This window comes from Convolutriloba macropyga, unplaced genomic scaffold, assembly GCF_964194025.1.
Source record: "Convolutriloba macropyga unplaced genomic scaffold, txConMacr16.3 SCAFFOLD_6611, whole genome shotgun sequence".
Taxonomy (NCBI): Eukaryota; Metazoa; Xenacoelomorpha; order Acoela; family Convolutidae; genus Convolutriloba; species Convolutriloba macropyga.
In genome coordinates, this window is record NW_027451981.1 from 1 (window position 1) to 10,075 (window position 10,075).

A 10,075-nucleotide genomic window follows, 5' to 3' on the forward strand; every position below is an offset into this window, starting at 1 on the left:
CTGGTTGTGGGCACAAGCGTGGGTTGTATGCTGTGGTGTGGTTGGTGTTGCGAGCCGGCCTCCGCGGCCTTACCTCCAACCATTCCTCGCTGACGGAGGGGAATGACTCCTTCACCCAGGACACCAGGGTCGCCTCGTTGACGCAGAGCCTCTGCAGCACATCGAGGTCGTGGCGAGCAGCCTGACCCGGAACACGGCAGGGAAAAAGCCCAGAGAAGGGGGCAGGGGTGTCAGAACCAGGACAGCGGGTCAGAATATCTTTGTGCAAGGCCGGGCTACTTGCCACCAGCGAAACCAAGCAGCTCCTTCCTTCCCTATCCATTTCTGAGACTTCTTTGCTTTGCTCGGGCAAGGCGCTGCCGCAATGCATTGCGCACAACATGGGGCATTCCAAGCTGGCCAGATGGTTTACCCCGGACCGTTGGAGGTGGAAGAGAGACAAACAGGATTGCAGGGGCGTGCGGTGCAGGGTGGGGTTGCTGGATAGAGTGAGAGCAAGAAGAGGGGGTGGAAGAGGTCCATGACTGGGACAGGGGCATGCAGAAAGGCACAAACACACACACACACACACACACACACACACAGGTTGCATGCGCATGTGTTGGAGAAAGGGTGCGTGGGTGGGGGGGTGGGGGGGGAGGCAGTCTAGATGAGTCTGACCTTGTGCATTGGAGAATCGAAGCCAGGCGGCAGACGGCCCGCGGCAGCCTGCTGTGCAAACGTGCAGCCCTTTCCCCAATACAGTTGCCGCAGAACATACTCCTGCCAGCCGCTGTAAGCCTTTGCTGTACAGCGCCTCGTAGAATTCGCCGTACACAGCCAGCGCGTCGGTCGCCCGGCCGCCTGCACACAGTGCGAAGCATCGTTGGGTATTGTGCCGAGCGGATATCGTGACGGAGGCTCTATTCCACCCAGCGTCACAGAGATCCGGCAGTGTAGTAACGGAAGAGGGGCCGCACCTCGTTGCAGGGAGATCAAAACCTTAAGAAAGGCCTGCCCCGGTTTGCCGGTCATGACATTTTTGAATATGAGAAGGCGATGCTGCTGCCCGGACCAGGTTCCCTCCAGCTGCTTCTCTGGCCCTGCATGTCAGGCGCAGATCCGGTCGGTGTGCCATGTGCGGGCGAGTAAGAAATGAAGAAGGGGGGGGGGGGGGGGGGGGGAGTTAGGTTTTGGAGCCCCTGGATGTTTGCCTGGGAAGGTGGAGAGGCGGGGGGAGAAGAGGGAGTGAGGAGAAGCCCCAGGCTGAGGAAACAGGCGGAAGGGGGAAGGGAATGGGCAGAGGAATTGCAGGGGAAAATGAAGCGGGCTGTAGGAAAGGGCGGGAAGGGGAAGGGCTGGGGTGGGCAGGGAAGGGACGGGGTGGGAAGGGAATGCATGTAATGGGAAGGGAAGGGAGGGCGAAGGGGAGCAGGAACGTGGGGGAGTGGGACGGGTTGGGAAGGGCGGAGCAGTGAATGGAAGGGAACACCAAAAGGCGCGGGCAGGGGACGGGCGAGGCGACGGGCGAGGCGGAGACCGTGGGGAACAGGATAGGAAGGCCAAGGAAGGGAAGGGGAAGAACAAGGGAGAGGGGAGGAGGTAAGGGCGGGAGGAAAGGGGGGGGGTGACCTAGAACAGGACATGGAAGAGAGAGGAGAGGAGCAGAGGCGGTGCTTGCGCTTCATGGAGTGTGCTTGGGTTGGTTGGTGGGCGCGAGGGGGCTAATCAGAGAAGCTGAAACCTTTCAGGTTAGGAGAGCCCGGCAGATCAAAGCCAATACTGGCAGTCACAGGACGGCAGGAGGCCCTCCGTCGCTGCCTTTGGGATTGACGGACGCATGGGCTGCCTCTGATGCTGCTGCTGGGTTGCCTGGGACTGGGCAGAGGGCACCCTGCCTGACCAAGCTTCCTGTGGCGCACGGCAGTGCCAGGCGCCACCGTGCGGTGGGAGAGAAGCGATGCGAAAGGAGGCATGCTATGTCGAAGGCTTAGCTGTGTGGAGGGGTAGCAACAGCAGAGATCTCCACAATTCCGCGAGTTCCCGGTCAGTCGGGACTGCCTGATTATTGCTAGGTTTTATGCGGAACAGCGACCGACGAGGTCCAACTACCTAGGGATATAGGAGATAGATAGATAGAGATAGGAGATACTCTATCGAGCGTGCGGAAGTCGGAGACGGCCTGTCTGCTCTGGACCGGCCCTACCTACCTATCCTTACCTGTCAGTGTATCTCGTGCAGTACTTTGCTCTTGCAGGTACCCTGCCCTGCGCCCTGGCCCCTGGCCCAGCCAGGCAGGTGACACGTTTATTACCGCCGGAAGGTCAGAGACGCGTATGAGGGGCTAGGGTACCAGCAGGACGCAGGTACGTGGCTAGCCATATTCGTACGCGCGTAAGCAGCATGTACGTGCTGCGCGAGATCGATCCATGCCGACGTACGTGTACTTGCATGATCTCGTACTATCCTCGCCCCTACAGCCCACTACGTTACCTGTATCGTTCTAATACCGTGCCGGCGCATATACAAGAACAATGGTTCCGCACCAACAAGATCAGGTTCGAATCAACTTCGGTTGGTATGATGGTATCCTTCCACTCCTACCGGCAGCTTCCCCTACTTGGTAAACTGATGCAATCCCATCAATGGAACACAGCCGGCAGATATGAGACATGCCGGTATCTCCTGCTGGCTCAAGCCAGCCTGTCAGCACAGTAGGTAGGGTACCCTACCCTACCTTCTCGTTTATATGTTGTCAATGTCAGTTAAATGTGTACACAGGGTGACTGTTTGTCTTTGTCCCTTTGTCTGTCTCCGTGTCTCACAGTGTGTGTGTGTGTGTGTGTGTGTGTGTCTGTCTGTCTCTCTCGCTCGCTCTCGCTCTCTCAGAGTCTGTGTGTCTCTCTCTGCCTGTGTCTGTTTCTGTCTTTGTGTGTGTGTGTGTGTGTGTGTGTGTTTGTTTGTGTCCGTCTCTGTCTGTCTGTCTCTCTCTCTCTCTCTCTCTCTCTCTCTCTCTCTTTCAGAGTCTGTCTGTCTGTCTGTCTCTCTCTCTCTCTCTCTCTCTCTCTCTGCCTGTGTCTCTTTCTGTGTGTGTGTGTGTGTGTGTGTGTGTGACAGTCTCTCTCAGAGTCTGTGTGTCTCTCTCTGCCTGTGTCTCTTTCTGTCTTTGTGTCTGCTTCTGTTTCTGTGTGTGTGATACACACACACACACACACACACACACACAAAGCATGTGTCTACGCATGCTGGGATATTACCCACCATCAAACCCTCACATTGAAGGACTTCGCCCTGAGATTCATCGGTTGAAAATGATGGTTGAAACTCTCTGTTGTCTAAGTCTAGTGTGGGCGTTCCCCCTCTCCCAGTATGCCTTCCAGCAAGACCATTTCCCGCCCAGTGGGTGTCCTGTCGGGAAAACTCGGAGGCAACATAACAGTCCTGGCTCGAGAGCGGTAGCTACGCTGCAAGTCATTGCCACCTACAACGGCTCCGGCCTGTGTGTCAGCTCGGACTTCGGCAGATTAGCGAAACTACGCTGGACTGCTGCTATTGCTTTGTGCCCCCCAGCCTTGGGGCCTGGACCCTCGCTCGGCTGGGTGGCCGGCTACGGCTGCTCGCAGCAGCTCCAGCTCCAGGTGGGCGGCTTCCAATGCCAGTGAGATTTGGGGGTCGCCACGCTTGCCGCTTAGGTTGCATGGAGGGGTTGTCATTGCGCTGCTCACGACGGTAAAGGTGGTCAGCCGACACCCGCGTCTCGGTGATGATCCGTGGGGAGGAAAAACCAGTGCTGATAATGTTGTCCAGGCCCTTGTCCGATGCGCTCCTCTCCAGGCGGTCGTCTCTTGGAGACGCCCGCAGACTGCCCATCCCATCCATGCCTTCTGTGCCTGACACGGGGGGGGTTGAGGGGAGCATCCTTCCCCGAGTACGTGGACGGGAGATGCCCGACGCGAAGCCCGGCCGGGAAGGCTTTGTTGCCCCCACTGGGGCCGTGTGCGGTCGAGCCTTGTAGATATCTATGGCAGCATCGGATGCCGAGGCAGCCTTTCGGAACAGTGCCGCTTCTCTAGGGTTTGTCGCTGCTATCCGGGAGCAGCCACTGGCAGGCTTCAAAGGCTTTATGTGAGGGACGGTGGAGGGCTCCAGATAGAATGGCATTGGGCTTCCATGGTGAGGCTGTGGCATGGTCGGGCTGGCTACGGCGAGGTGCGCCCGTCCGCTGCGTCTGCGGTGCTGCAGGACTGTCTCACCCTTCGCCACTGCACTGAGCCCAAGGCCTGTGGTGATGGTGCTGGCATTGCCTGCCTTGTTGCCAAACCTCACGTTCCAGTCGTACGCATGCTGAATGCTTCGCATGGGAGCGGTTGCAGGGCGGGCCATCTCCTCCTGGTCGATGATGTCTGTCGAGATGTTGTTCTTGCCCAAACCAATGGAATGGTCGACCGCCTGCTGCAGTTGCGTTTTCTCTCTTTCTTGGATACGCTGTAGCTCCAACTGTAGAAACACGAAGCACAAGGCACCAGATGAGGTGTGGGGCAGCCTGTCAGCAGGCCCCTCACTGCTCATGGGCAGAGTCCGTCTGTGCGCTGCCGTTCTGACGCAAAGTACAAGCGTATCGCTGCTGCGGAATGGATGGGCCTCTCCCGGGTGTGGCATCGTACTATCTTCGCATCTCCCTGTGCGGAGAGCCCAGCTGTGCCATACATTTCCCTCGCAAGGCCCAAGCAACAACTACTCTCATTCCCTCCCCTCCGCTCCTCTGTGTACCAACGTCCCGAAGACCAGCGCTCCCGGCTCAAGCATCAAGCATGCCACAATCAGTACCTTCACGTTTCGGAACCTTGTCTCAAGATTCTTGAACTCCCTCGACCGCTTCACATCTCGCTTGCGGCGGCCAAAGTCAACCCGATCCTGGAAGTGTTCCTTCTCTTGTTCGTGTCTCATGTCCAGATTCTCAGCGAGCGTCTGCAAGCCGTTCAGCATATGGGTGAGGTGGGGACGTGGGCAGCGGAGGCCAAGCGAGTTTTAATGTCATGGCGAACCATACTCAGGGCCAATGTTGGCCGTGCCCCGAGTGTCTTGGCTACTAAGACCGGGACTAGCAACCCTACAGCTAGCCACAGCGGCTGCATACGAGGCAGTAAGGGAATGCTGGGAGCACCGCATGGGCGCTTCCAAGGCGATGGTGGCTGGGGCAAGAGTGGGCAACAAAGGGAACCAGGGTAGTGTTGCTGATTGGGATAGCGGCGGGGACAAGGATCGAGACAGAGGCGTGGTGGACGGAGCGGGCGACTGCTGTGGTTCACCTCGTGCCTCGACATGGCCTCCACCTCCATGACGTGCATCTCCTGTGCCTGCAGCGTGTTGGCCTTCTGCTGGATTTCGTGTGCTCGCTGATAATTATTCTGAGCTGCAACTTTCTCTTGCATGGTGCGAAGGTTCAGGAGGTGGGTGCTCCATTTGGGATTCTCCAGCGGTCCAAATATCCGCCTGTGAAGCCGTCTGTGCTCCTCCTGATGGCGCTCTGACATCGCAGCTTCTGACCGGGCAGCGCTCTGCTCGAATTCGTCCATGATTGCGTTCCATCTGCTTGTCAGCTGCTGCGCTTCTTTCAGCTCAAGAGTCTCGACCTGAAGCCAAGTAGTGGCAGTGCCAACAGAGGTGCTGTCAGGGTGAACCACGGGTTGATGACGATGCCTGGTGTTCGGGTTTGGCGCGGGCATAGGCCGCGGGATGTGGTTTGCTTTCCTATGCTCACGGGGCTGCAGCATGGGGTGGCATGGGCTGATAGATGAGAGGCAGGTGAAGCGGCACCGGCACATCATGGAAGGGCGGGTCGAACACGGCCCTCCCGGAGAGAAGGCATGCGCGGACCTTTATCATGTCCGCTGTGTGGCTCCTTTCCATCTCCTCCCGTCTCCTCTGGGTTTCTGTCTCCCGGATGCGGTTCATTTTGATCGCAGCAGCCTTGGCTTCCTTATAACGCCCTGTCCTTTCACACTCGTCTCGGTACTCCTGTGGTGTTGCAGGACGGGTGTGTTGCGCTGTTCAGGTTGAACACGCCGAGGCGCATATGCCTTGGCGGGCGTGAGCGAGTGGGTGAGTGGCATATGGGGATGGGTGGGGCCCGGGAAATGGATGGCGAGGTGACTGGGCTGTGCAGACGAATGTGACCCTGTCCACACCTGGATGGACCGAAAGTGGTCCTCCACTTGTTTCCGAGCGAGTGAGCTCCCAGTCTCGAGGTCCAACAGGGAAGCTCCCGTACGATCCTTCATTACCAGTGCCATGGCTGAGTCTGTGAACATCTTGGCAAACTTGGCCTTCCTATAGGCCTTCTGCCACCGCTGTCGAGCCAATGAGGGGCCTGACTCTTCCACGGGAGCGAGATCTTCCTGCCCTGCGTCCCCCCCCTCCTGCTGCTCTTCTTCCTGCTGCTGCTGCTGCTGCTGTTCCTGATGTGCCATGTCATCCTCACCCGACTCCCGGCGCATGCTGATGCTATCTCCTTCCTCCGTGTCACCAAGCAGCCCTGTCGGTGCATCCATGGAGGAATTTGACAGTATAGGAGTCTGTAGCTCAGAGCCATGTTCCACTGAACCCGAGGACTGATGTGGCTCGCCGTCCATCGGGTGTTCCCCAGTCACAGTCTCCTCAACGTCCATAGCTGCCTCTCCCTCACTGGTGAGGTCTGCCCTGGCTCTACCGACCAGTGCTATTTGGTCCTTAGCCTGTCAACGTTGCCTGTACACTGGCGCTGCAGTGAGCTAGGCACTGGCCTGGACGGCGTGATTCTGCTCCCCAGTGCTGCTGTGATAGCGAAGCAGGCTATTTTGTCCCGATATATTCATGCCAGGTAAAGCAACTCTAAGCTACCCGCGCATCCCGGCGTGTACGGGCTGGACGGGGCGGCGGCACTGTCAAAATTCTACTGGACGACCGGCTGCGCGAAATGCATAGGAACTGATCATGGTGTATCTAGCTCATAGGAATGTGGAGTTGAACGGCACCTATCCGTGTAGCCAGGCTCGCATGTCGTCCTGTTTCCTCTGCATCCTTGTATATGTGGCACTTGGCAAGCCTAGCCGTAGCCCTGGCCGTAGGGGCTATTATACTACTCGTACGACTGAGCCAAGCCCGGGGGCAGAAGATGGTGGGCTGCGAGCTGCGGGCGAATTTTGCGCACCAAGCATGAACGTACGAGTACAGTAGAGATAGCGCTGTACAGCTACTACTGCAGCTCTTTCGTATGTAATTACCTTGTCACTTCTGCAGCTCTAGTAGATGGGTAGGGTAGGATACATGGATATATATATATATCGAGCTACAGTACTCGTACGTATATATATACACACATACTCGTACTAGTACTAGTACATACATACACGCGGTGCACTCGACAGCCACATGGCTAGTGGCTACCATACAGTACCCTACCTACCTACCTACCTACTGTACTGTGGTACAATAGTAGATGGCCGGCCGGCCGCGGCCGGGTGAAAAAAATTCGTACTGTCCAAAATAGATACTCGTAGTCGTACGAGTATACATTCGACTTACCGACGTAGGTACCCTACCTACCTACCTACTACTACCTCTGGCTCTAGGGTAACTAATAGCTACCTACCTCCCCCCAGTACACGCGACTATGCACTGTACTGTAATGTACTCGTACGGTATTGTAAGTTGTAACGTACATAGCCTGTAGTACATATACTTGATATATACGCCCGCGGCCCATAGTTCGTACGATTACTCGTATTCGTATTCTCATGTCGTCCTCTCTAGTGAGGGTACGAGTACTAGCAAGGAAGACCCCCCTGCCCCCGGCCGGCCCCTGTCCATGGTGTCTCCCCCCCCCCCCCCCCCCCCCGCCCCCCCGCCAAAAAAAAAAGTCCGCCCACATGCTGGTCACGTGTACGAGTATTTAAGATTTCTTGGTCTACGATAGTTTATTTGACTTTTTGAATGTGGTATCGATCATGATGAGTCAGGATTAAGAGGTAAGAGTACCGTAGGAGGAGCGGATTTCCGGCGGAGGGGGGTACACGATACTAGGTACCGGCCGCCGGCGGTACCGCGCGCTACAGCCCGATGTTTATTCGTGCCATAATACGAGTATCCGTCAATATTCGGATTTCCGAAATCTACCCGCCGCGCCCTGTGTGATTGTTAGCCTACCGTACTAGTACGATCTCCCGGTACGATATCTCCTGGTACGCGATCGAGCAAGGACAATGCATGCATGTGCACGAATACGTGCCCAGCCATGGCATGAGGCTATGTACATCCTAAAGTACTATCACCTTAGCTGATGCATACATCGGGGAAGCCGGGCCGAGGATGGGCGTTGATCACAGCCGCCATATCCGTCCGCTATGAGCCTATGACACGCAAATAAGACGATATAATGACGGAATCGTATCAAAGCCATCAAGGATCCGGAACTTGGTAGGGTACGCTGTCCCCACAGACGGGTTGCTCGTTGTGCGTGCTTGGCTCACCCGGATCCCAAAGCCTAACTCTTCCCAAGGGCGGCGAGCAGATCGTCTGAGGCACAGGCGGCCTCTGGCGAAAGGTCTTCTGCGTACGTTCGCGGCAAAGGCTCCGGCAAGCGGAGCCCGGCAAGCGGAGGGGCGCAATGGCGGCGAGCAGCAATAAGAAGGCGGAGCTGGAGGCTTTGTTCGAGAAGTTAGACTCGCAGGTGCAGGCGGGACAGCTGAAAAAGGCCAGCAAGACGGTGGAGCAGGTCCTGCAACTGGACAATGTCCACCCCACAGCACTGCACATGAAAGGAGCCCTACTAGCTCAGACTGGGAAGCACGAGGATCTGCTCAAGTTCTTGGAGAAGCCGTCTGGGCAGCGAGTGGTCCAGGAGCTCGCGTTTGAGAAAGCCTATTGCCTGTACCGCCTCGGACGTTTCCAGGAAGCACTGGAGGCCCTTCAGCAGGTCACCACCCACGCCCACCTGGCATTCCAGGGCCGTTGATCGGTGCCTGGAGGGGCTAAGGAACGGGGCAGGCAAGCGCGAAGGCAGGGAGTTAACCCGGTGTGAGCAGGGGGGAAGGGCAGGAGTAACGAGAAATGGACGGGAGGGGGAAGAAGACATGGGGGAGGGAAGGGAAAGGGGAAGGGAAAGGGAAAGGGAAAGGTATGTCTGGTGTCTGACATGGTGGCGCCACTGGCGGCCGGGTTTGTGCTGCAGGTTGGGGAGGACAAGGTGCAGGGCAAGCTCCACCTCCAGGCACAGCTCAACCATCGCCTGGGGCACAGCAAAGAAAGCATTTCGGCTTACCAGGAGCTGTCGACAAAGCATGCCGACCAGTCGCTGGAGCTGCAGACAAATGTCTTGGCGGCCTATGTGGAGAATGGCAGGTCGCAAGAGATCCCGCAGGTCAGTCTGATTCCAGTCGTATCCTCTGTCGTCCTTTCTTCAGGAAATACCAACCGGGTTAGAAAAAACATCACTAGGTTCCTTCTCTTGTGCCAACAGACCGGCCATCGCCTTCCTTGTCAGAGCCCCTCCTCCGCTCCCCAAAAACGTCGCACCCGTCACGCTCTCCTTGCGGCTCGCTCGTGTTCTGTTTACGCTGACTGGCTCTTGCCCTCCCCTTTCCCACCTCTTCCTCCATCCCTTTCCTGCTCTACTCTCGCCCTGCCCTCCCCCCGCTGCAACGGCCCACGCCCTCCTGCTTGGGCCGTTGGCCTCCATTCGCAACCCCCCCCCCCCCCCCGGGCGGTCCCTCCCCACCACGACTCTCAAAGTCTGAGCTGTGTTTGGACAGGTCATGGAGGCAATGAAGATCTCAGCGGACAAATCTTATGAGATAGCGTTCAACCAAGCCTGTGGGCTCATAGCCACGGGGGAGCTGGCAGAGGCCGAGCAGCACCTGCTGCTTGCACTCCGCAAAGGCCAGGAGACTCTTTACTCTGAAGATTTCACCGACGCAGAAGTTAATGAAGAGATGGGACCTGTCAATGCCCAGTTGGCCTATGTCCTTCGGAGCCTTGGGCGAAGGTGTTGGCGAATTTGTCACCCTTGCCAGATCTCCTAGCCCTCCCTACCCCCCTTGGAGTCCCCAATCTTTCCAAG

The 10,075-nt window shown here is 57.3% G+C and overlaps 2 protein-coding genes across 2 annotated transcripts; one reads left to right on the forward strand and one right to left on the reverse strand.

The window, feature by feature from the left end:
* Positions 1–73: 73 nt before the first annotated feature.
* On the reverse strand, positions 74–1,958 carry LOC142357094 (uncharacterized; the record flags this gene model as incomplete). The annotated part of the gene is made up of 4 exons (XM_075408796.1): positions 1,724–1,958; positions 960–1,082; positions 661–843; positions 74–181 (listed from the first exon to the last, which is right to left on the reverse strand). Coding segments are annotated over exons 1-4 (646 nt in total), but the record flags the coding sequence as incomplete, so codon positions are not given.
* A 6,596-nt stretch (positions 1,959–8,554) lies between these two features.
* On the forward strand, positions 8,555–10,000 carry LOC142357093 (signal recognition particle subunit SRP72-like; the record flags this gene model as incomplete). Its single annotated transcript, XM_075408795.1, has 3 exons — positions 8,555–8,932; positions 9,188–9,376; positions 9,768–10,000. Coding segments are annotated over exons 1-3 (731 nt in total), but the record flags the coding sequence as incomplete, so codon positions are not given.
* Between the last annotated feature and the right edge of the window lie 75 nt (positions 10,001–10,075).